Source organism: Haliaeetus albicilla, chromosome 2 (assembly GCF_947461875.1).
Source record: "Haliaeetus albicilla chromosome 2, bHalAlb1.1, whole genome shotgun sequence".
NCBI classification, from domain to species: Eukaryota; Metazoa; Chordata; class Aves; order Accipitriformes; family Accipitridae; genus Haliaeetus; species Haliaeetus albicilla.
The window spans coordinates 41,605,629-41,632,327 of NC_091484.1; the positions used below are offsets into that span (position 1 = coordinate 41,605,629).

Genomic DNA, 26,699 nt, shown 5'->3' on the forward strand with positions numbered 1-26,699 from the left:
GTTAGGTTTCTTTTGTGATCAATGTGGGGACTTTTCATTTTTTGTTGCAGACACCTATTGTTGGGTGGAGGGGGTTTTTGACTCTCCTTTTCATTCTTCAGAATAGATATATTCTGCGGGATTTTTCTCACCTAACAATTTGTCTCTGTATTAGCATAGAATGTGTTGTATGCTACTTTGAGTCAGATATTCAGAATAGTGCAAGGGTCTCTTAACAGAAGGACTTTGCATATTGGAGCTAGATGACCTTATTTTATGAAGCTATTTATCTTAACACACACAAGCAAACTGTTTTAGCTTGCTCCAAGAAGGGGTGCTAACATTAAACACACAACCTGAAAATCACATCTTTTCCTGTCACCAAGACAATGCAGTTAGTGAGACGAATACCTGATTTACATCAGACATGTATAGAGTTGTCATTCTAGCACTAGCCTTTGCAATCAAAAAGGCAGAAACCCCAGCTTTTCTGAACAAAAGTGTCATTGGCCCGAATGTAATGTGTTGGATTTAAACTGGGATGGAGATGTGCATACCTTACCTAGTGTGGTGTGATCTTTCACTGGAGCATAAACAGAGCCTGTATTGTACTGTTTTCTCTCTTGGCATATTTTCTTACTTGTGTCCTCAAATATTACAGATAGATAACAGAGTAAGACGAGGCAGTCACTGTCCCTCGTTCAGCCTGCTCTATGAGCACAGGCCGAGTTACGTAATGTGCTCCACATTACTGTACTCTCGTTATGGAAAGTCCATTGTTTTCACATACTGCTTTATTTTTTTCAAAAGTAGTTTCAGAGTTATTTATCATTTTTCTTATCAGCAACTGCATTCCAATTAAAAGCTGGGGTTTTTTAATGCCATACATACCAGGTAAATGTTTATAAATCATATACTTGGCATTTGAAAAGGGTAAAGCCAAGGGAAAGTATTTTTAATTAGATATTATTGTATCTGGTTTTTTTTTAATATAACATTGTTTTGAATGCTATAGAGGTTTGTGGGTGGGTATTTTTTAATTTTAATGATGGGGAGTTTTGATACCTGTCCTCTCCCCGCTAATGATCTAGTATATTAACAAATAATAGTAATGATCTAGTATATTAACAAATAGTCTTGGCCCTAAAAGTTGCTCTGTTTTAATTCCTGAGTTGAGTGGAAGGAAAATACATCCAGAATGTTTCATCTGTACTGTGAGATCAAGTTGCTCTTGTCAAGGGGTAGAGAATAGCTCTTTATTCATTCCAGGTATTGGGCAAGAATTCAGTAGCCTTTATTGGTGATAAATGGGACCAAATTCTTGATGTTGGAACTTCCAGTGAAAAGGGAGCAGCTCACAAAACCTGCTTACTTATTCAGGTCCTTATCTGATACCCAAATGGATGCTTGAGTTCACTCACAAGGAATCCTAGCCTTTTTAATTCGGGCAAAAGAAGCTATGTAGACATTTTTATAGAATAGAGGCCTAGGTTCAGCTTTTCTTACAAGCTGTGCTTGTTCTGTACATGAGTTTGAAAACCTGACCAGTGAGAATTACAACAGTAACAGCAACATTACAAAACCTGCAAGGAACGTAAAGGTTAAAGGGTATGAGAAGATGTGTATTTCCAAAAAGCACCCTTAGTACTTTCAAAAAAACAAAAATTGAAGAGAGATGTTTTTGAGGTGAATTACTTGGAAGTGAAAAATACACCGATGTTTGGTTGTTTCAAAATATGTCTCTTGAAATACTTGACTAAAAGTCAGAAGGTCTTCTTGCTGTGTACCTCTTTAGTTGTGAGAAATAAGGATGCAATGTCTACTAGAGTACCTCAAGCCCTCTTGTCCTCATATGTTGTATTACTGACAATTTTTGACCTTTAGGAGTAACAGAACTTCTTACAAAAGTAGGAAATTTAACTTCATTCTCTGTTGTTATTGGCAGACAAAAATAATGGTCTTCCAGAAACTAAATGAAAAAAGAAACACTGTATTGTACAAAATTTTGTCTGTTTTCTTAGTAAAACAGCATATTTTTCAAGATTTAGTACTTCAAAAAGGCCTTCTTGAAAACAAGGCATGCTCATGAACCGGATCTCACTGTTTAAACTTCTTAACCACATCAAAATAACTTGAGGTTTTTTTGAGCGTACATCTTCAAATGAGACATTTTTACCCTTGTTCTCTGATTGAGAGTTTAGCGGACTGTGGGGTCCAGCAATTGTCATCATAGATGGAGCTGAAGCTCAATAGCTGTTCCTTGCGCTAAATGTGACTCATTTCTTTCTATTTGTGTGTGTCTTTCTTTTGGTGCCACTGGTTTTAAATGGACTGGGCTTCAATCAGTTACACCTGAATGGTGTTTTGTGCCTAATGCTTGTGATGTAAGACAGTTAGCATTTGAAGAGTCAATTTTATGAAAAGATGTCCAGAATAGTGTTATTTAGCAATATGAATTGTTCTGAACTTCGGTTTCCTTTTTTTGCCAGTCTTTCTTGTAGTGCAGTACCAACTTGCATTCAAAATTACCCTTCCCTGAGTTGGTATGGACATTAAAGTTTGGGATTCAATAAAAGTTAAAACAGCAGATTTATTTTCTCCCATCCCCTTCCTGTCAAGTTGTTCTGCTGAGTGCAAATACTAAAGACCACATCGCCTTTTGGACAAGAGCGCTTTGGCATCTGATGTTTGCTTATGTAATTTGAACTCTTGATACTATTTGTACAATTTTTATTAAAGGTATTTGCAGGTGTTACTTAAAAACAAATACTAGAAAGATACAACTGAGCTATCTTACTTGTTTTTAAAAAGGAATTTTCAGTAAGAGGTGGTTGAATATAAGCGAATACTCCAAAATCAATATGTCACTAAAATATATATGAATGCTTGGTGCTTTTTCTGTGCAGACGTCATTTTAATGATGCCCACGAGATTGCTCTTACTGTTCAGGTGTTTCAGAAAGGAACCAAACTTTCAATGTGCTTTTTATTTATAAGATTTTGTGTATTAATTGTGTATAATGGTTCAGTGAGGATAGAGTTTTTTATCAGTTTTAGTTTTGTTACGTGAATAGAATTAAATAATATTAGCTGAATGAGAAGTAAATTATTTTCCATGGATTTTAGTGCTGTTCTGTGAACTTGAACTTCAAATTCAATTGCGGAAGTTCCATTTAAAAAATACCTGGAGGCATCAGGTTAAACAAGGATGCTTTTGGGATTGCAAAATATGTCCAGACAGCAAAGCCATGCAATGTGAATTCTTCCCTGCCTCCTCCTTGGTGAGGATTTTCATTTATCTTTGTGGCCCTGTAAAGTGGAATGATATGTGACAGGCAGTGTCATTCTGCTCTCCTCTAGGTGAACATAAAACTCAAATGTCTGACTTGATATTTTTCTGTAAGACTTCAGATAGACTCCAGATTTCATGTTTGGGAAGAAACATTGCCTGGGATGTTCCAATAGCCAGAAAAGGAAGGGATAACTGTTCTGTTATGAAGTGCATTACAGTTGTTCACCATTGTTACAGACTCTAAAACTCCAGTTTAGGATGTGTCTGTGATACTAATTTTTTTTTTTTTTTTCCCCCCTAAAACTCTCACCATGGCAGATACCTTATTGTCCCAGGGGAGGTTTCCTGACCAATGTTCAATCTGTTGTTCTTGTTCATTCATTTCTCATGGTGGAAAGGTTGGATATAACTTGGAAGTTTTTATAGCCAAATTTCTTAGCCTTTTATCGCTGCTGTTAGTGACGAAATCAGAATAGATCAGATCATCCATTTCTGTAGTTTTGAGTGCCACTCAGCATGGATTCCTCCCTCTTTTGCTTATTCACCCAGACCCAAGGTAAACGTCCTGTTTCCAAAATACACCCATATGCAAAACCTGAACAGCTCTATCATTTGTCCATTTGAAGTTGCTGAGTGTTTGACTTTGATTTGGAAAATCGAATTTTGGATGGGAGAATTAGTGTCTCCTTTGCAATTATGTAGCTAATAGTCTTTTCTTCTAACATCCTGAAAGTACTGTGCTTGCTGATTGCTTCGTGTGACAATGTAGATCTACTAAAAATTACCTTGTTATGGGATTTTTTTAAAATTTTTTTTTCTTGTGACAATTCAGAAAATTGTGAGCCTGTGCTCTTGAGGAACATGAATGCTTAGAGTGACACTTATATGTTTTATAAACTCTTGGTCTTTCTTAAAATGGTGCTCTTGTGACCTTTTTCCAGTTGCTTTGTAGTTCTCTTCTGACTTACCTTTTATTTTCTACTGCTATCTATTTTTTTTAAGGTCTCCACAAGCTGTAGTGGCACTCACAAGTAAATGATTTAGTGGTTTAATCCACAGTGTGACAGGTTTTATTACTATTATCTAGAATCAAGTCAAAGAGCATGCACTATTAAATTGGTACTGAAGATCTTAACTAGAAACAACACTGGGGTTTGGCAGATTACGGCTGAAGTGACCCTCATTACTGAAGACACTTCTTTTCTCCTACAAGACAAGGTCTCTAGAGTCATCGGTTACTGCTGTTGTAATGAGCAAGAGGGCAAAGATTCCTTCTGAGTTTTTTGTGATTGCTTGGAAGTCTAGATTTGCTCTGTCCTAATAGATGGCACAAGTACGTTATGTCCTGAAATGTAATGTGTAGTAATAAAGTCTTATTAGTGAAAGTTGAATACTGGGCTTTCAGAAAGTTTCTTTCAAATGCAGTACAAGTGTTTATGCAAATAGTAGCCATGAGCATTGGTTCAAGAAATTCAAATGGAGTCAGTATGACAGATCTAGTCATTTCAACTACGATGAATCCATCATCTGGCTTCAAAGGCTACTTTGTGGTTAGATATTTAATATGTATTATTTTTGTGGTGAATGGCATGCTTTCCTCCTGTTTTTAAGCATGCAGAAGACCATTATTGTAGCTTGTTAGGCTTGCTCACTGTATTGGAGCTGCATCTTAAATTTGAAATGTGGTGAGAAAATAGAGGTCTGCTTCTAAAAATTATGTTAGCCAAAATTAGTTAGAAATGTATTAGTTTTTTGACAATGTGAAGTTCTGAGAATTGAGTTAAAAAATATTGGGGGAAAAATCTAAAGAAATAGCAGATTAATTACACTCAAGGTAGGGATACAAAATTAATTGTCACAGATTTGCAAGTTTTGAAAGCCTAATACTTAACTGAAAGTGGAGGAAAAAGATTGACAGTAATACAACTAATTTTCAAGCTCTAGTTAAGTTATGTGTTTTTAAGATACCACTTTGTGGTTGGACATACTTCCAAAGAGTTAGTGGCCTCAATTATAGATTTTTACCTAACCAAACCTTTATGAAGCTTAAAGTTGGAACATAAAAGCCAAATATTTAAATGTGTTCTTTATTGTATGGAGGAACAAAAAATTTATTTAGAGTAAACAGTTACTGTACCTTATGAAATGATAATTCTAAAAACTGCAGCAAAACATGCAAATAAAATTCAGTGTACTAGTGACCCTCAAGTGTAACACTGAGACTTCACACTGGGAGAGACCTCTCTGGTACTGGGCACTGTTTTGGGATTGTGTGGCGGGGCTTTGGTAGCAAGAGAGGGCTGCAGGGGTGGCTCCCCTGAGAAGCTGCTGGAAGCTTCCCCGGCTCCAAGTCGGACCCACCTCTGGCCCAGGCCGAGCCCATCAGCGACGGTGGTAGCGCCTCTGGAAGAACAGGTTTAAGAAGGGGAACCTGCAGCAGAAAGGGGAGTGGGATGCGAGAGAAACCCTTGTGCAGACAGCAAGGGCAGTGAGGAAGGAGGGGGAGGAGGGGATGCCCCCGCAGCCCGTGGTGAGACGGCAGGCTGTCCCCCCCCCAGCCCGTGGAGGGGAGCGGGGGAGCAGAGGCCCACCTGCAGCCCGGGGAGGACCCCACGCTGGAGCAGGGGGCTGCCCCCCAAGATGGCCGTGACTCCGTGGGAAGGGACCCACACTAGGTCAGTTTGTGAAGGACTGCAGCCCATGGAAAGGACCCATGTTGGAGGAGTTCATGGAGGACTGTCTCCCATGGGAGGGACCCCACACTGGAGCAGGGGAAGAGTGTGATGAGTCCTGCCCCTGAGGAGGATGAAGCGGCAGAAATAACATATGATGAACTGACCGTAAACCCCATTCCCTCTCCTCCTGCACTGCTGGCGAGGAAGAGGTAGAGAAAATCGGGAGTGGAGTTGAGCTGGGAAGGAGGGAGGGGTGGGGGGAAGGTGTTTTAAGATTTGGTTTTACTTTTCATTATCCTTGTTTTTATTTGATTGGTCATAAATAAAATTGATTTTTTTTTCCCCAAGTTGAATCTGGTTTTTGCCTGCAACCATAATTGGTGAGTGATCCCTCCCTGTCCTTGTCTCGACCAACAAGTGTTTCTTTATATTTTCTCCTCCTCATCCCACTGGCGGGGGGGGGGGAGTGAGTGAGCGAGCGGCTTTGTGGTGCTTTGTTGCCAGCTGGGCTTAAACCACAACAGACAGTATCAAAGAATTGGAAATATTTTTTAATCATGTTCTTATACATTATCTGTGAACCCAGGAGTTACAAGCCATGTTGTTTGAATAGTCCTGTCTCCCTAACCCTACTGAAAAATATACTAAGCGTTATATTGGAAATAGTTTCATGTGCAAAGAATGTTTATTAAAGCTATTACAGGGTATGTTGGAATTGAAACTCTTTCAAGATTTATGATTGTGTATCTAGGGTTGATTTCTGCCAGGAACAGATGGTATTGAAGCAGACAGCTGACAAGTGATACAGCAGAAAACACAATTAAATGAAATTTTGTAAGTGTGATCATGAAATAATGAGAGTGTATTAAAGTGTTGTTGCAAAATTTGGTTTTGAAGAGCAGACAGGATAAAGAGGGGTTTTTATGAAGGGGGAAGTTGCATTCATGCTTTTCCAAAAAATACTTTAATTCAAAGATTTCAGATCAGTAGATGTTGAACTATTTGAAGGGCAAATTGAAGTTATATTCTAACACACTCTTGGGGAAGCCATAGTCAGGTTACAGCAGTCTTAGTGGATATGTACGGGATAACAGAGATCTGCCTTTAAGGCATCTAGCTCCTTAAAATTCTCTGTAGTTGTATCTAGTTATTCTAAATCAATTGCTGACATGGAACCCAAACCAGAAATAAATTGTTATGTCTCAAAGGATACTTACTACTTTAAAAAGAGGTAGATTTGAATGCTGCATGTTTAAAATAGCCATAGATTTGTCCATTGTAGAAGTTTTGATCCATGAAATAACCAGCAGAACAATTAAAGCCTATGTTTTAGGTAAAATGAAACAAAGGATGCCATTACCCTTGTTCTAGGTTAAGGAAGTTAGGAAGAAGCTCATAGCACCACAATCCCTGTCACTTTATTCTAAATTTGGTTTTAATGGGGTCATAAGGCCTTCTATGTATTTCTCATGTCTTAATCCTTGTGGAAACTCCTATGTGGATGAAATGTTTGGGAGACTTGTGAAATGGAAGTACTGCGAATGGAAGGATTATATGTTTTTCATGTAATGCAATCCAAAGGTGCATATAAATATGATGTTGGGGTTTTTGTGACACAGAACCGTCGTTCCAAAAACTGATAAGGACTGAGCCCTTTTACTGCTTTTTAGTTTGTTGACAGCATTGACCAATATCTGGAATTAAACTTTGGAGTTTCTTATTAGGAATATAAATTGCTTTATTGTTTCTACTGGAATACCAACATAGTCTTTCAAATATGTAAAACTTGCCTAATGCAATTAGTGTGATGTGTTTCCTTACTAACATTAGAGCTGATTTAGAGTTGCAATAGTCCCATTTGCCTTGCAGATTTTTGAATTGGAAAATGAAGATGGCTTAACACTTGCCTTTCTGTGTTGTCAAATACTGCAGTAATACTGTGATACTTGGAATTAAATAGTACCAACAATGTTAGATTTTACATTCTGTGTAACAGTGACTTTTATGTACAAAACACCTTCTCTCTTGAAGTGTTTCTTTTAGTGTCATTTGAGTTTATGAAATTAAAGGAACAACACTAAGGCCAGTATTTGTATTAGTATGATATATTAGTGCTGCAAGATGTCTGCTTCTAAAGTTGCTTGTTAAAAGTGAAAGCTTGATTAGTGTTATTTACTGTAACACTTTATATGCAGTAGCTTATATTTGCAGATAAAATTTGTTCATCAAATGATTCCTGCTTTTTAATAAAAGTGGTTGATCTGTATAGCAGTACTTTTAGTAGCATTTAAAATACAGAATTCTCTTTAATTTTACTCAGATTTCATTTATTAAAATTCACCCATAAAATGTAAGACTTCAGATGGAACAAAATTAGAATTTTCTTTTAATGGAAACAAAGACTTCTGCATACTGATGAGAACTTGCTGAATGCAGCATTTGTGCTTTTCTAAGACACTCTGAAAAACAGTTTTTTGAATAGTAAACCAAAAACTTTCTCTCAGAAATTAAACTGAAAAAAAAAAAGTTTGGATGCATCATAAAGTGCCAGCTGTGAAACTATGGGAAAAAAATGTCAGGGCTTCTGTCAAAGCACCCTCAGCATGCAGAATACGTGTGGCCAGTAGAGACCCTGGGGCTTGGGATTGTTGAAATACCAAGCTCTGGAGTTGACCCAGAAGATGACAAGCCATGAGCATCCCAGCAGAGCTGCCCTGGTGCTGTAGAGCAGGGAAGTCTCCACCAGCATCCTGCATAAGTACCCTCCCAGTTTGTACTCCCTGCTGCGGAACTGGAGTTCAGCTTCGAGTATTTTCAAGCTGTCAGCTTAAGAGCAGCAAAACTGAAATCTTTGCATGACTGGAAACACACAGCTTGGAAACACAGAAGCACTGGAGTGGAAATGTTGCTTGTGTTAGAGCTGCTTTCGTGTTTGTAGTTTCGTGGGTTTGGGATGCTCAACAGTTTCCATTAGTAGAGGTTGGATTTTTGGAGAAGCATGGCTCAAATTTATCAGAAATTTGGACCATGGATGTTTCAGAAAAATAGTTTTAGGGTTTGGTGATTTGCATTTTTCTAGACAAACAGCTTCCTTCTCACCACCGTTTTACTGCAAGATTTCTGATAGGTTTTATCGGATTGGTTACTTGCATGATTTCTGTCAGATGTTTAAAAAAAACCAAAAATCCCAAACCAAACAAACCAACACCACAACCGATGGGATGAAAATTTTGATAATAATGAGTTTTGCCCTTTAAGTGGGGAATGCAGTTTTTGCTTGTGTTCCTGAGTGAATACTGTCTCTACAGAAGGACGTATTCATGGCTCATTTTATTTTCTCTAAGTCTATAATGAAATTGCAGGCAGTGTACTATCATACTCATTTTTTCTGTGTTCCTTAATCTGTAGGGTATAGGCTCACTAGCATTATAAAAAAGGCTTAAATGGGGTTGCAAAATATTAGCTAGCTGTAGTAGCTCCACTCCTCCAGGCTGGAGGAATGAAAACTGATTTTCATTGCTGGCTGGTGCTTACTGCCTTTGGGCTGGGGAAGCAAGTTTAGTATGTGTATTACTTTTTCCCTTGGGCGTCCTGTCTGTCGGGGGGGGGGGTATTTTTTTTATTTTTTTTATTTTTTTCCCCTAGATGACAAGTCCTTGGTGCCAAGGCCTGTCTTTTTGTCATAAATGTGTTATCTGCAATGGACACATACTGGCAAGTAATTGGTACTGTGAGGCATTATGTGGTGTTAGTGATAAGTAAGTGGTATTGATTCCTTATTCAGGGTGCATCAGTGTCAGGTTTGCACTGCACAAGTTGGAATTACCTGTGTGTAATTCAAAAAATTATGTTGAGAAACATTGATAAGATGCTAACTGTGTAACTTCGACTTTTTCCGAGCAGGGACTAAACAGGGAGTAGGTTGTTTGGGGCAAGGGGTTGTGTGTGGTGTTGCTGTGTTGAGGAGGGGTTGAATGTTCTAAGTTCTGAAATTCTTTTATGTTTTCAAAGTGACTTCTTGGGTCTCAGCTCTAAATTTGTTATCAGATCTCTCCTGCCATGAACTTTAATTTTCTTGTATGCTGCTAGCTCTCAAGTAGGAATTCACTGAATAAAGTTATTTTGGCAAGGGAGAGGAATGCTTTTCATGATAAAATGTCAATTAAAATGTGCGTTTACCATAGTTGTGACACAAAAGTTGAATTAATAGAAATGTCTTGCGACTTAAAATTTCTTGCTGCTTATAATCATGGTCCCTCACCCCCGGTATATTTTGGAACTCTACTAAAAAGATCTAGACATCTAAGCAGAGCTTAGGCCAGAACCAGGATCCCGACTGATGATCTGTCTCTTCTGATTTCCCAGCAGCCTTCCCTCAGAGAGCAAACTGGTTGGTTCTTGTTCATTTTTATCACTCACTGTGATGTGAAAGTGATCTTATTTTTCTGATTAAGCTATAAACTCGTGCAGGGAAATTGGCACTGATCCTGAAAGAGTGGAGAAATATTTTGTGCTAGTCTTTCAAAAGTGAATCTTCATCAGTACATATTGTGTATGGCTAAGTTCTCTTACTTGTACCTTCAAAAGGACCTTAGGTCAGCCTGAACTAATCAAAAGTGCTGGGTCTTACTTGCATCCTCCAGAGTGTTTTCTACAAAATAAATTGCCTCTCTACCTTCTTGCTTATTTACAATAAACAAAACAGTTGAAAATGGATTTCAGTATTTTTGCCCCTACTCACTCCAGCTTCTTTTCTATTTAAAAAATAACTGCTGAAACTAAATTCAAACTTTCCAAAGAAAATGTTTTTCGGTAATTGTTGCATATGACACACCATTTTTAACTGTATAGGACAGCTTCAAGTTCCTGTCTCTGGAGACAAGTGAATGGTGATTTCTAACTGATGGGTTAATCTAAAGATGTGATGAGCATCTGTCAATCTGTGTATGTCACGAAAATACTAGTTGAGTATGTAGGTATTAGGAGTTCCTTAGGGAGAAGCATGCTTGTCTTAGTAAATGTGACTAACGTCTTTAGAGTAATTATGTTTTCTAAAATATAAAGTGTACAATATTTGGAAGATGCACTCTTATGCAGTGTTTTTTCATAACTCATACAGAATGCTAAAACATACTTTTTATTTTAAATAAAACCTCTTTTCCCCCCTCTTACCACAGGATAATGAGAAAAGGACCCCTTTACATGCTGCTGCCTATCTGGGAGATGCAGAAATTATTGAACTACTTATTTTATCTGGTATGTTCTGTTCCTGTTAATGGAAAAAAAATAACTCTATGCACATCCAAAGAAATATTTATGTACATCTTAGTCTGTGTAGCTTTTACTGAGATATTTAATGTACTAGAAATTAAAGATGTTTGTACAGAAATTTTGGGTTCCAGACTTATCAATGTTATAATACTGTGTAGTTCTGCTTTAAAATATTTCTTTGTAGAAAGCTTTCTCAGTTATGGCTGTTTTTATTTGTAGCTTGATCAGCTTTAGGTAGTTTAACTCTAGTTTAAAGAAGCAATAGGGTATATGTTATAGGTAGATGTTAGCAGCATTGCTTTTGTTCTGAAATGGCCTTCAGAAAAACAATTAAAGTTGAACATAGAAGATAACATCCGGAGTTGGTTATATTCTTTTTTAAGTATCCTTTGCTGTTGGCTTAAATGCACAGAATATAATTAGGATCAGCTGAAAATTTTAAAATCTCTTGTCTTTTTTTTCTATTTATTTGTACTAAGACAAAGTGCAAGTTCTGTAAAACAGTATACGTCGATTTTTAAACAAACAAACAAAAAAGGGTAGGAAAACAAGAAACTAAACCAAAAACCTGAAAGCAGAACTTCATTATTGAGATACAAGTTTTAATTTTAATTCATCAGCAGTCCCTTAGAACTACTTCAATCATCAGTCTGCTTAATGTCACACTTTACCTGTGCAAAGCTGGCTATTTCCATGACCCTTTACCACTCTCCCCATGAACCTTTAATAACAAAGTATGTTTTGAGGAAATGTCACTTTTAAGATTGTAGGAGTCACTTCCAGACTTCCAATTGAAATTGCCAGGCACAATTTAATTTGTTATGATTTAGCAAGATACAATCTTCTCACTATATATATTATATGTATGCTCTCTATATAACTATATATACTTATGATTAATTAATATCATATTTGATATATTTGATGCATATATTTTTCATTGAAATATGTAGCGATAATCTGTCAAGAAAAGTTCACCTGTGTTGCTGAGAAGATGCTGGTTTTCCCCATCAAGGAAAAAAAACAAGTTCTGGTGACTTGGAAATATATAATGACCTTTTTCTTCTGAAAAGGGATCTTGGATTTGGCAAGGATATTTCTTTTTGTTTGGGTTTTCACAGCGATTAAAACAAAACCAAACAAAAACTCAAAACAACTAACCATGTTACAAACTTTGCAAAGTTGTAGTCAGCTACTTCTGGGAGTGAAGCTTCTGACTGTTTTGGGTGAAGAGAGTTCAGTTACCAGAACTGTGACTGAAGAAAGTCTCTCTTTCTCGGGCAAGAGGCTTATGGAAGGAGGGAGATTCTAGTTCAGATATTAATGAAACAAGATCCTGACTGGAGGATGGCAGTAGGAGAGGAAAGGTTAGTCATGCTATTTGGGCACATAGCCTGGGGGTGAGTGCAAGAAAAATTGGATAACAAAGGAGGGAAGTGAAGAACTAAAAATTATGGCTGTACAAATAGTCCAAAGTTGAGCTGTTGCGTGGAGGAGAGGTGGTGGATTGCTGCTGTGTGTGCAGATTGGTCAGGAAGGCTGGGAGGCATTGATAGGTCTCTGATAAATCTTGATTTTCATTAAATAAATGTTACTTACACAAAACAACACGTTAAATAGTTGCAAAATCAAAAGCTTCAAAAGCTGTGGAATGTATAGGCAATATCAGTCTAACCTTGCTGTGCTCATGGGCTATGCTGTGGACTTCAATTACGTGTTTGTGCCTTGCTGTAGAAGCACAGTCTCATGAATTTCACAGGGAGGGGCTGCGCTGGGAATGAATCAGGGTGGTACAGTGAAGGAGGCACAGATGCCAGTTGTTGATGCATTTGCAAGTGAATGAAGAGGGGCATTAATTGCAGGATGAGAAAGTGCTGTCTTCGTGTTAAGGCTGTTCAGTTTGAAAGGCTGTGCTGCTCTTGAGCACTAATCTGTATATTATCTCCTTGCAAGCTGTGGTTTTAGGCAAGCAGCTTAAACCAGACTCTTTAAAAAGTAGTCACCAATTTAGTCGTCTTCATTTCTGAATGCTGCGCTTGAAATCTTTGTGGTTTGTGAAGTGTGAGTGCTCGCAGCTGTATCTGAAGTGCTGCTCCAGCTACTCTGAGAAGTCATGTCTAGGTGTCTCAAAATGAACAAGCCAAGATTTTTCTTTTAACTCTCTTAATTGGAAGATAGAGAACAGAGGTTAAGTGTATTTATTCTCTCCATTTCATAAAGATACAGAAAATGCATCTATTGTGTTTCAGCTGGAAATCAAATCTCTCCTTTGAGACAGATGTATAATGTTACATTTTTGTCATAATAGATGAGCATTAGGGAGCAAATAAAGAACATCTGTTACCACAGCAAGGTTTGAAGAACACTTGCTGTGTTGCAAGACCTCCTTTTGAACAATGAGAAAATAGTTTGTTTTTTCAGAAATGTTATTTATTCAACGGTTTCCTCTGTGCAGTAAAGTTGCATGTAAAGATTTTGTATGTGGCTTTCTTTAATTGATGGATTGTAATATATTTGCACAAGGGATTGAATTAAGTAGTGTAGACTGCTTTCAACCTAGCATTTCTCACCTTATGAGTGTTTGGCTTTGCAACTTGTAATGTCCTCTAATGTAGTTTTACTGGAATGTTACTAGGAACCACTTTACAGTTTTCCTGTTGTGCAAGCTGTCCTGTGAAGACTGTTTGCTTTGACTCTTTTATTCTTTCTTCAAACTGGAGCTCAAAATTACTGAAGTCAGTGTTGATCTTTCCAGTCCTCAGTGGCTCTTACCCGATTCTTTCTCACTGTTCTTTATTCTTAGTTAAAGTGTGTATCATATGTTACCTAGACATAGTTTTTTAATTTGATTGGAATGTCTTTTGCATCCCCCTCCAGGAGATCTACATTGCTTTCAAGTACGTATTTTGGATCATACGTTGCTGTTACAATACCTTTACATTACTTTGCTGTAGACCTAAGCAACCCATATTGCATGTTCTGGGGAATAGGTTTTGTCTTACAAGCGTACTTAACTTAGTTTTTGAATTCTTGAGATGTTTTCCCACCAAACCTGGGCAAGGGACCTGAAGGTGATGGTTTCAATACAGACTCTGAACAGCAAAGAAAATTCCTTCAGTGACACCAGTTTGGGCCTGGACATTTAGATTGCCTTTTGTTTTTTATCTTGAGACAGTGCTTCACTGAACTTACTAATAAACTTGTCCCCTGAGGATGTGAACGTCTTGCCAGCAAACTCTCATATGACTATGGTCCGTGGAAGTCTAAATATTCAAATCATCTCTCCCTGTTAGATTGTAACTGGATAAGCATTTAGCATTCCTAAATTTGTTAGGTAAGGAGGTGAACAGTAAATAAAAAAGAAACATAAAGATGGTTGTTTATGGTTGTAATGGAACAAAAGTTTGTATTTTAGTCACTTGAGAATCATAATTTTAGAAGCATTTTCTTTTTTGTATTACCCCGTGAAGTGTCATAACATCCATCACAGTTTTATTTTTATGATGTGTGTACAACCCTGCATCCTGGTGCACAAATACATCTGTCTACTTTGCATAATTGCACTGACTTTAATTGTGTAAATACTTGATGGCAAACTACTGAGAAGTAGAAAAGTAAAATAATTAAATGTCCAAATTTTTGTTCTTCCCAAGAAGTCCTGATTAAAGAAAAGAAAAAAAATCAAGCCCTTCTTTCAGCTGAGTCCTGCATGTGAGCTGTTGTGGGGAGGCATCTTGCTTTCTTTATGATTTATTTATTTATATTTTAAAAGTACTGTGCAGACTATTATTGCTTTCACTGAAATCAACACACTTCATGAAACTAAACATCTGATTTATCTGTTCTCTTTTGAACAGATTTAGTTACTATATTGCATTGATACTTAAATACTAACACAACATATTTATGTTTGTTTAATCCAAAATTTTCATTGCATGGAGCTCAGCATACATGAGTGCATGGTCAAACTCAATCTTATTAAGGTTTGGCAGCCTACAAGTTTTTGTTGTGCTTTCTTCTGGGTCAGCTGGAAAATGTAAGAATCGTGCTGACGCTGGAAAACTATTGTTACAGTAATAACAGTTTTTGGAGCATAGTAAAGACCCTCCAACATTACTCCACTCTACCTGCATTTCTTTCATCTAATTCTGAAGCTATGCAAGTATTAAAAGTCCATGCAATGACAGTCACACAGCTCAGCTGTCGAAAGGCTATCGCTGCAAAAATACCAGCCACATGAAGCTCCCTTTGTTTGGATTGCAGATGTACCCACAGGCCAAAGGCATTTCACAGGGGCTCCTTTTACACTGGTTGTATCTTTTGGCTGCTTCCTCTTCTTTTGACAATGATGTTGGCTGCCATTTTTTCTTTTTTGAGCAGTCTTAACTTCCCTCTGGCAGCAGTAACAGTCAGTTGCTTGGAAGAAAGTTAGCTCTGATTCTCTTTGAAAGAGAAAATGAAGCTGACTTAGGAAAAGGTAGAAGCATTCAGTAGCTCAAGGAGTCTGAGAACCTTGTGTTGCTCTCTGAAGCTTGAGGAGGTGGTGGCTGAGATGTGGCAGAAACTATGAAGTTCTGTAAGGAAATGGACTTCTTATATTGACAAGGCAGTGAAGTTCTGGAGGATGGCTTTGACTTGATTGTGGTTTCCCTCCCTTTTGTGGCCGGTGTATTCCCATGTGTGCTTGTTTTTTTCCAACCAGTAAAAAGAAAGACTGTTGTTGAATCATTATTGTGGCTGGTCAACAGATACTCCAGTCCTGTTCCTCTCAGATTTTTTTTCACTATTCTGTAGAACCTCCACTATGCATTTAGCTTATAAATAGGAAGAAACTTTCTCTCAATAAGGTCTTAAGCATTATTTTTGCAGCAACAGTTTTCTAAGTATTCATGTTTTCAATAGGAAATTACCCTAGATTTTTATGACTGATTGCTCCAATTCATATCTCAAATCCTTTTTTACTTTACAAACTTCTTTTGTATCTCCTCCTGAATGTTCACATATTTTTCTATCTAAGGAAAAGTTTTCTTCATCTGTTCATTCCCCAGGGTAGTCTGGGAATTTCTGCTTGCCACTTTCAGTACTTCCATGGTCATCATCTCTGGATAAAAAGTGTGGGTCATTTAAAAAGGAAAAACTTCTGAACCTAGTATTAGCCCTTAGAAAAATAATTGAATAGAATCTAACTACAGTAGGACTGCTGGTTATTCTTAGTGATTTATACCTGGGATCTTTCTAATTTCTGGAAAGATCATTCCTAAAATTAGTTCAGTATACTAGTTGTCAAGACAAAATTTGTTAGATCTTCAGATTGCATTTTAAAAAGCTTTCTTACTTGTTTTACTCCTAAATAAACATTTTGGAGCTTCAAATACTGAACGTTAGGTGTCTGTATTGTGTACGTGAATAAAAACACTTCTGCTTTATTTGCTTATATTATGATATTGTTCAATTGCTAGCACATCTTGTACAATAACAAAGGAAAATACTGCCCTTAACAGTCTAAAAATACAGACTGCAAACAGAACAGTGGAAGACAATTCAGTACTTAAGTCAGTACTGTGATCGAAGATGAAAATGTCTTGTCAGTTCTGTTGTATTTCTTTTCTGAATCTATTTCCAACTAATGACGTGTAAGTAATGTAGCTGCTGCATTCACTAGTCTTCCAAGGACATTTGCAAATAGGAAGAGTTCTGATGCAGAGATGCAGAAGAGAGTCACAGCAAAAGTTCTTATGAGGGGAACACAGAGGTGATGTGCTGAGACATGGCTGTATAGAGTTATATGGCACTTCATGGATGAACGAGGAGGTGTGTGACTGTTCCTTGCAGCATTTCCTGTCCAGTCATTAATTGCCTGTCTCTGCAAGACATGGTCGAGATGCTTGCTCTTACTCAACTGTAAGGATATTGACACCAATGAAGTACCAACTGGACTGCAGAAACATATGTCCAGGTATTGGTGGCTAATAGCACATTTAAATGTGCAATTGCCAGATATTGACTGATATAATTAAAGCTTCCAGGATCATTCTGTAAATCAGTGCATGTATCAAATTGGAAAATGTGTCTCTTGGAACATAAATTTGCTAAAAGTAAGCATCACTGAGTTTTTCAGTAGCTTCTGTACTGGGTTTATTAAATAAAACATGTCTTTCTAATTGTTAGTCTTGTGAATCCAACTTTGCAAAATGAAATGTACGATTCAGGGAGGAGGGAAGAAAACTATGTAATACTTCTTCCCTCCCCCCCCGCCTTTTTTTGTTTGTTTATTTTCGTTTTTTAGAGCAAAAATCCTGCTTTCATATTTGCCTAGATGTGTAAACTTACTAGGCTCTACTAGCAAAGTTAGTGATGAAAGGGAAGATCTTGTTTAATATTTAGGTATAGTGCACTAACATTGAAAAATTAGTTGGTTTGTTTGGAAGGTGCAATTTTAGGGGAGTGTCGTTTACATGATCAGTTCTTAAGTTGAAGCAAAGACGATGGGTATTTGCATTGCAGTATTGTATTTGGAATCTCTGGCAAGCCCCCAGATCCCTTTCCTGCAAGCTCTATGGTATTAAAAGAATTGAACTATAAGAATTTTACATTAAAAAAATGAAATATTTGAGCAGTTTTAATAAACATATTAAGACCAGGCCCCTGAAGTCTAGAAGATCCAGTGTGGTGGGGTTTTTTTTTAGTTTGTTTTTTTTGTTTTTACAGATTGGGGATTGAGGTACCCTGCACTGTGTTTTGAAAGAGCAAACTGCTGCACAACTGGCATTTGAAATGTGAGAAATGCCCTGGTTAACATGTCAACAGATTGAGCTTCACAGAGATAATAATTGCATCGGCAGTGTCGTACAGTGAATTATATGCATACATGTGTTCAAACTGTCTTTAAGCAAACCACAAAGGAAGTCATCTTTAAGCAAAAGATATTCAGTAAAGGTGTAATATATTTTCTAACATTTATTTGAAATGATCTGGAGTAGAGCTTTACTGCAGAGGATGAAGGCTGTAAACTTCCTCACAGTTGCATAGTAGGAGTATGATAGGTTTGAGGGAGCTTTAGGTCTCATGGACAGCATCTGAAGGAGGGGAGGGAGGAACAGTAACATTTTCCCAAATCATGTTCTGGAGAGTAAAGAACAGCCTAGAGGGGGATTATATCCTCAGATACAAGGCTGTTTGAAGAAGCTGTTTTATGAAACTTAAATCATTCTTGGCAGCATGTCTTCTTGGTGAAATTTAAGGGGGAAGTATCTATGTTAATTTAAAATATTATGTTAACATATCTAGAGCTATAGATCTCCTGATTCCCACATTAATAGTTCATATGCATTTTTTTTGGTAGTACACTTATTCTGATTATTACTTTAAAACTTTGTCTTTCAATCTAACAGTTTTGGAACTCCTTTAAGAGTTGTTTGTTGTTGGGGGTAAAAATAAGCTTGGTGGTTCCTTCTTAAGTAAGTCCATTAGAGATTTAGATCTTTTGTCAAAAGTCAACTGTGGTTTTCTCCTTTGTCAGAGAATATACAAATTTTTTGTTCATTTGAACAGTTAAACTTATTTTAGTGTCTACATGTTACACTAATTTAACTATGGGATGTACTCGACCTAGGCTTTCTTGCTTCTTTAGGTGGAAGATCACTTATGGGGTGGGGAACAGATGTTGTTGTGTTGATTTTGTTCTTTTGAGAGGACCATGTTACTTTTAGATGTAGCTTCAAATTTCCTTAGGTGTTTCTTTGGCTAATGCTGATTTTCTTTCTTACCAGAAACAGCAAATGCTTTCAGATATTGTTTTCCTTTAGCCCTAGCAAGTCCGATTAACTTAACAACTAGGAAAACCTTTTGTACAGTATCTTTTTGAATTTATTCCTGCCCTCTTCTGATGCAATTTTTAGGCTGTGTGTTAAAGTACCAGAAATGTCGGTGAACGACTTAGCTGAACCCACAAACAGGGCTTGGACTCCAAGCACGTTTTCACTAGAGCTTAGGTAACTGCTACTTACTTGGAGTGGAAATGTGCATTTCTCCCCTTTGGCTGGACATGGAGCTTCTCCTGTCTTGGGCATCATCACCTGGGTGGATCTGACCTAACATCAAATCTGCAAATGCGTTTTCCTGAGGAAAATCAGGATGGTGATTAGTGACCTAGTAACTCCCTTAGTTCCTTTAAACCACTTCAAAGACATTTGTATCCTAAGATTAGAAAGAGAAGTCAGTTAGACTTTGAAAATCTTCATTCCTTATTTGTTGGCTGTAGATGTGAAGTCAGGTGGAGCTTGGATTACCAAGCTTTTGTCTCATCTGCTAAAAACAAGGTGTGGCTAACAATAACCTGGAAGACAGTCAAGAATTATAGATATATCTGAAATATATTGATGTCATTCTCACTGATCATTCAGGTTACTGTCTTTTGGGAAGGATTACCAAAAATCCTAAGACATTTCTGGTGACTTTTAGAATCCTCGAATTCTTTTTTTTTGAGTTCTGTGCAGAATTTGATACAGTACATTATGTTATGGTACATGATATGGTGCAGCAGTACACTACATCCTTATGATGGTTGACAAAAGCAGATATTTATGGTAAGATTAAGTCTCAAATTTTTGTTAGATTGTGAGGGCTTTTTTCAAATGGACTTGAACTTTCTTCCTATTCCTTCAAACTTATTTTTCAAAAACTTTTGAACTTGGAAAATAGGATGACACCTAAGGCTTCTGAAATTTGGATAAGAAAAGAGGAAAATCCCTGAAATTGTAGCCAGCAATCAGATGTCAGGCTTTGTCCAGTGCTTGGAAGACCTAGGGTCAAAGTGGGAATTTGGATCCAGCATCAGCTTCCATGTTGTGTTCTTCAGCCTGAAAAGGATGGATTGACTAGAAACTAATTAACTCAGAGAATTGTCAAATAAATCTTTGGTTTGCTTATCATAATCAACCACAATTTTGTACAGACTGCTAAGTTTCTTGGTCAGGTTGTTCAGCTGGACTGGGAGAGACTTCTTTGCTGGTGTGGGTCTGGGAGACTTGGATCAAAACACTCTTGTCTCTCAGCTGAGTATCCTGACCCGCAGCCTGTTTGACATTTTGTGTCTTACTGGCCTTTTATGCTTTTCTGTTCTTTGCATAGAAAAAATTAAAGTTGCTTCTGACATAACAATATTACTTTAGCCTGAGAAGTTAAGCTCTGACCGTGTAGCATTAATACTACTGTGTGATATCATATATTGCTCTTTGAACACTTTCCAACAGTATTTCCAAACTATTTTTTCAAAAACATAACATTTTGTCTAAGCTATCATATCTCTGTAAAATCTTAGCAGTTTTCAAATAAAGATGGCTAAATTTCCACTCAAGGTATAAAAAACCTATAAGGTTATATATGTGTGTATATCTATACACACATATATGAATGTATACATATGTGTGTGTATATCTATACACACATATATGAATGTATACATATGTGTGTGTATATCTATACACACATATATGAATGTATACATATGTGTGTGTATATATCAGTAAGAAATTAAATAATTAAGCTTAATCATTAAGTTTTCTTCTTTGTTGAAGTTTACTGGAAGTTAGAATGTAGTTCAGTTGTTTCCTTCAGGAAAAAAAAAAATTCCCAAATCCTTCTTTCCTTTTATTATTAAGAAAAAAATTAAAATCCAAACCCAGGCTTGTGTCCCTTATAGAAGTTTGTGTGACCTTTTTTTCTTGGGGTGGGGACAGCTGTTTCTCAGGTATGCTTTTAGAAGCAGAGAGGTGTGGTTGTTGCAGTCTAGCTCATGAAGGGAGGTCCTGAAATGGGCTAGGTGACCTGGTGGAGTAGGGAAGATTCATTCCCAAATTCCCAGTAGAAGAAGCAGCATCTTCTATACACCTATGCATCAGACTCACCAACCACAAGGAAACTGGAGGCATGGGGCATAAATGTAGCCTCTTCCTCTACTTTAATAGAGAATTTCAACTGTAGTGGGGAAGTGAGATTTTTGTTGCTGAATGAAGGCAAGGACTCAGTCTTTCTTACCCAATAGTATTTTATGTGCCTTTGGAAGTGCAGAGGATTATAAAGGATTACCTAGTGTAAAAAGATGAGTACGCTTTGATGGAAGAGCATTATGGGTGCAGTGTTAAAAGACTTTCTTCAAAGGGTGGACTTCAGCTGGAGGAAAGACTCCTTTCCATTTTTGGCTTCATGCTGTATTAATGAGCCTAGAAATAAGTATCTTCCAATAGTTCTTTCTCTGTAGTTGAAAATATGTAAGTCTTTCTGTAAATATGTTATAAATTTCTGTTATTCTTATTTTTTGTTACAGGAGCTAGAGTTAATGCCAAAGACAGCAAATGGTTGACTCCTTTACACAGAGCTGTGGCATCTTGTAGTGAGGTATGCTTTTTTTTTTTTGACTGCGTTGTGTTAAAATAAGACATCTCAAATTACCTTCTGTTCTTTGTTTGGTTTTTACAAAGTGAAACTATTCCAAAAGTTTGGAATTGCAGAACATTTTTGCAACAGTTTGTTTAACCTGTTGAGAGTATGTGTATATATATCACATGCCTGAGTAGGGAGAAAGGGGGAAAACTGTAAACTTCCAGTTCTCAGCCTTGCTCTCTGCTGTTTACCCAGCAGAGGATTCTGCATGCAGTGTTCTCAAGTCCAGCTTACTTCTCTTAAGGTAACCAGAAGGGTTCAGCATGAGGGAAGTAGAGATGAACTAGGATTTAGTACAGCTTTTACAGCATAATCTTTGCATTTCTTCATTTTTTTTACAGGCTTGTCTGTTCAGGCATTGAAGAAATAAATGGTTCTATAAAGCCTGCAAACATCTTTCTTTTAAAAAGCAATTAATGACTAATGATAGTATTGAAAATCACTTTTAAAGTTATAAATGAAATACATAGAAAGTTTTTTGAAGTCTACCAGTTACACAGTTGTGAAAATATAGCAATGTAAGAAATTACTTTGTTATTCTTCCTCTATTGTTGATGTCCTAATAAAAATTTTAAATGCCTGTAGAAGATCAAAACAAACAGAGAAATGCTGAGCTTGTTCTGTGGAAGAGTTTATGCAAAACTATCTCCTTTGAGATCCTGGGTCAAATCACTGCGCATTTCGTTATATCTCAAAAAATAAAGGTTTTTTAAAGATTCTGTGTAAATTTTTGTTTGAGAAGATGCAGTTGAGTATTTTGGTTTTGGCAAGCATTGAACTTCAAGTATTTGATCCGTGAACTATCTAAACAAGTCTTGTTTCAGTTTTTGCTTTTGAATTCCCTGGATAAATTCCAATATTCCATCACTAGCATTAATAGCTAAGTTACATGGAGATTCAAAACAGTGTTTGAAAACGAATCTTCGAAGGTGCCTTATTCTCAAACGCTGTGTGTTCTTCTTGAGGTATTTTTAGGCTGCTGCTTTGGGAGCTGACCAGAGCACCAAATGCTGCATTCTTCAGAGCTGAGGGATAGCAAAAGCATCTTGTATCAGTAATGCTTGCAGGCAGGAGTGCTGCAGACAAACTGGACCTAAATGATAACTTCAAGAAATACAACCATGGTCATATGTTTTTTAATGTGGAATATTTTAAACAAAATACTAACCAGAGGTGAACAGCACATGTAAACCTATCAGACTATTTACTCAAAAGGTAATGATAGGCTCTCGTCAGAATTTTCTATTTATAAGTACAATAAGTTATAGGAGCCCACATACATGGTTGGTATGTGTAGGCACTGTTTTCCAGCTGACAGACATACGTGGGCTTTGTGCACTAGATGAAAAAAAGCTGTAATGAAAAAACTCTTGATACTGATTTCAGTAAAACATCTGTACTTGCTCTTGAAGCAAGGACAGCTGTAATTAAACAAGGACATTGAAACATGCAAAATAGCTGGAATTATGGATTTAGCTGTCAACTGCAGAAGTTCAAGCAACTTCATGTCAAGACGGTCACACCCCAGGCCTTTGTATTTGTGTGCCTGGTGTACTTTGGGGGGGGGGAGAAACCCTAAGCAGATTCAGTAATTCTTGAAATTAATTAATGCATATGTATGTGCATAAAAATGCAAGCTGCATTCTTTTTATACTGGTACTATGGTGCTTCCTTCTACAAGAGGGGTAATAGCGGTTCTAAAATTTCCTTGTTCTGATTATGGTTTTTCTTAATATTTGGTTCAAAAAAGGCAAAAGTTCAAAATATTTATTAGATTTTTAAAGTACTAAATCTGCTTAAGTTTCTTAGAGAATAGAAGAGCCATTCCATTTCTCATTTAAATTACAAGCCTGTGATGCAGTATTTTCACCTTTATGTTTGTTCCTATTTTCTTCTTTATTGACAATAGAAGAAATTTGAACATTTTAAATAAAATTTATTGTAATAAATAGAATCAAGTGTTACTTAGCATTTTGCTCATAGCTGAGAATAATACCTAGCTATGGTACCATAGTGTAATTCAAAATTTCCAATAACTACTTGTGGTAACATGTTTTAAGTTCAAAGTGCCAACCATTTATTTGTGTGCTCAGTATTTGAGTTGGAAGAAGTCACTGAAAGCAATTAGTGAATTGTGGGAAGGTCACAGAGTTGATGTAAAATGCAGTATTCATCTTCATGTTGATATCACCAACAGATTTTTTTTTTTATGCATTCCAATTGTGTGCACATATTTTAATGGGATTTGTTTATCTTGCTGTAAGAATTATGATCTTATTTGTCAAATTTTCACAGCTTGTACTTTTAACAAAAGGAAATGAATAATCTTTTTGTGAGATGGAATTCAGTGCAACATTTTGAAACGGTTTTCAGGAGTTTTGCAACAGTATATGTTGAAACTTTTTGTGACCGTGCTCTGTTTTATCTGTAGTTCTTTAGATGTACATTTAATAAGGTGTTCTTCTCTTTGCCATTTCTAGACTGTGACAGTTCAAAAATTTTGCTTGGCAAATTCATGAAAATGCATTCTAAGTTCATAGTACTTCACTAATCCTTAGCAATGGAAGAAATCTTAAGGAGGTTTATTGAGCTTTGGAAACTAGTTGTGATGACAAAACAAGCTAGCCGGCTTAAGGATCTGGATAAAAGAGCTGGAAATGGTTGATTCAGTTGAAAAGAACAAATTGTAAATAGTTCTATTCCATTATACTGTCCTTGGATTTAAGGCTGACGTTTCAAATCTTTACTAATTGGCTTGTTTGTTTGTTGGGGTTTTTTTAAATGCTTTCAGGATGCTGTTCAGGTGTTGTTAAAGCATTCAGCGGATGTCAATGCTCGTGATAAAAACTGGCAGACACCCTTACATATAGCAGCTGCAAACAAAGCTGTGAAATGTGCTGAAGCTTTGGTGCCTCTCCTAAGCAATGTAAATGTGTCTGATCGAGCAGGCAGAACTGCATTGCATCACGCAGCCTTCAGTGGACATGTTGAGGTAAGAGTTATTTTTCTTAGCTTGTTTCCCACTCATTGTTCTGCCCCTCACATTTCTGATGTTTAGTTTCTCAGTTTAAAATCACGTTTCCCCCGTCCCTTCAAAAAATCCCAACCCCTATTTTGTATTTGTATTTGTCTTTTGTATGCATCTGTGTACAGAATGGTTGTAGAAAATACATGTTACATCATTCAGTTGGAAGGTTATTACGCATTCACCTTTCTTAAGATAGAAGCAAATTTGGCTAAGTTAAGTGGAGTTAAACTAGTAACAGATAAATTTAAAATGGAAAAAAGAAGATATTTTTCTGTTCAGTAGATAGTGAACATGTGGAATGTGTTGTCACTGAAATGTGGAGGAAATACATGTAATACACTCTAACTCAGTAGTTTTCAAGCCCTGAAAAACAACCACTGAGAAATGCCCATTGTAATTGTGGATAGATAATTGGAGACAAATTGGCAATAGGCTTGCTTTTAGTGATTGCCTTTAGTGAATCCCTTAGATTTCAAACATTCCACAGCTTTGCCATATTTAGCTGGGAGATGTTTTTGGTGACATAGAGTTTTGTGTTCCTTACAGTCACTTCATTATTGCTGCCAAGGTGGGCAGCCAGTTTTTTCAAGCTTATGGAATATTCAAAAACCCCACCACATTTAAAACGTTTGAAAATGCATATATTTTTGTGTTCTCGTATGATTTTCTTTTGTCTAACTTTAAGCAGAGTTTTCCATTGTGAATAGAGGATTTCTTTTCTTTCTGTTTATCTCAGATGGTCAGCTTACTGTTGTCTAGAGGGGCCAATATTAATGCATTTGACAAGAAAGACAGACGAGCTATACATTGGGCAGCATATATGGGTATGTATGTATTTCAGTTGATTACTATTGTGGTAGTAAAAAAAAAAATTGCCTTATGTTTAGTTTTTTTATATATTTCTAGGAAAAATACTTACATTGTAAGCATTGAGGTTATCTGTGTGTCTGCCAGAAAACCATTAAAAGTATACTTCACATTGCCTTGTAAACCTGTGTTTGTGGTGAGAAAAATCAATTTGTTGGAAAAATTAAGGTAAGTAATTTTGTTCTTTAAAAAGAAGGAACTATGTTCCTCAGTCAGCAGGAGTCTAATCACGGGTGAAAACTTTTGCAATAATGCTAAATAGAAAGTAAGTAGTTAATACAAGGCACACCTGAAACAGATGATCATTGCACCAACCTTGGGGATTGTATTTTAAAAGAAGACTATTTCATCTCTAAAACCCCAAATTCTTGCCTTGCCATTCTTACTCCAGGAGTGGATAATTATTGTTGTCATGTTATTGATCAAGGCACTGGCAGTACTGTCAGAGTTGTGTACTTCATTGCCTTTTATCAGATGTTCATTTTATTAAGTGGTAGGAATTGTTTTCTTCAGCACAGCTGTTATAAATAGTAGAGCTTTGTATCTCAAGCTTCATTTAAAATATGAGCAATATAAACCATTGGAAGGTGAATCACAGAAAATGCAGATTAAGAGTTCTAGGCTGACACTGGCAAAGTCTCTTAGCTTTGGCTAACCACTTTGTTTCCAAGTAATTCACATGCAACTGCAGGTTGTATTTGTCATTGCAGAATATCTTGTACCTGTTCAGAAGCCAAAAAACATCATGCCTCTTTTAACTTCAGAAAATGTCTAAAAATGCCCTTGAACACGTGCAATGTGTGTTGTATATGACAGTGAAGAATTAGGTTTTAGTTATCAATTTCAGGAAGAAGCCAATTGAGATGATTCCATGGTCTTGATTGTTACTCAGTATTTTAGCTTATTGCTTCATAATTCTACCCAGCCAAGGAAGAATAATAAAAGCAGTAGCATCAGTATTGTATAAGTTTGCATGCCTTGGAATTTCTTTGGAGGTGTAATGGGAAAATAAGACTTCATTGTGTGTAGTTTTTTGTTCCTGTTATGTTTCAGTGATCTTCATTTTCCTAAATTTTAAATTCTCCAGAAAATACATATCTATATGCCTAAGGTACCATCTTACAAAACTTAAGGAGAAGAACAGTTAG

The 26,699-nt window shown here is 36.7% G+C and overlaps 1 protein-coding gene across 4 annotated transcripts in view; it reads left to right on the top strand.

The window, feature by feature from the left end:
• The window catches only part of ANKRD28 (ankyrin repeat domain 28), a 128,629-nt gene that overhangs the window by 59,522 nt on the left and 42,408 nt on the right, over positions 1–26,699 (top strand). For all 4 annotated transcript variants that reach the window (XR_011322402.1, XM_069772337.1, XM_069772347.1 and 1 more), the window contains exons 3-6: positions 11,123–11,201; positions 21,541–21,611; positions 24,448–24,648; positions 25,421–25,508. Coding sequence is in view for 3 of the 4 variants with exons in the window: in XM_069772337.1 (XP_069628438.1) it covers positions 11,123–11,201; positions 21,541–21,611; positions 24,448–24,648; positions 25,421–25,508 (439 nt within the window). In the remaining variant the exon portion in view is untranslated. The remainder of the gene's footprint in view (positions 1–11,122; positions 11,202–21,540; positions 21,612–24,447; positions 24,649–25,420; positions 25,509–26,699) is intronic.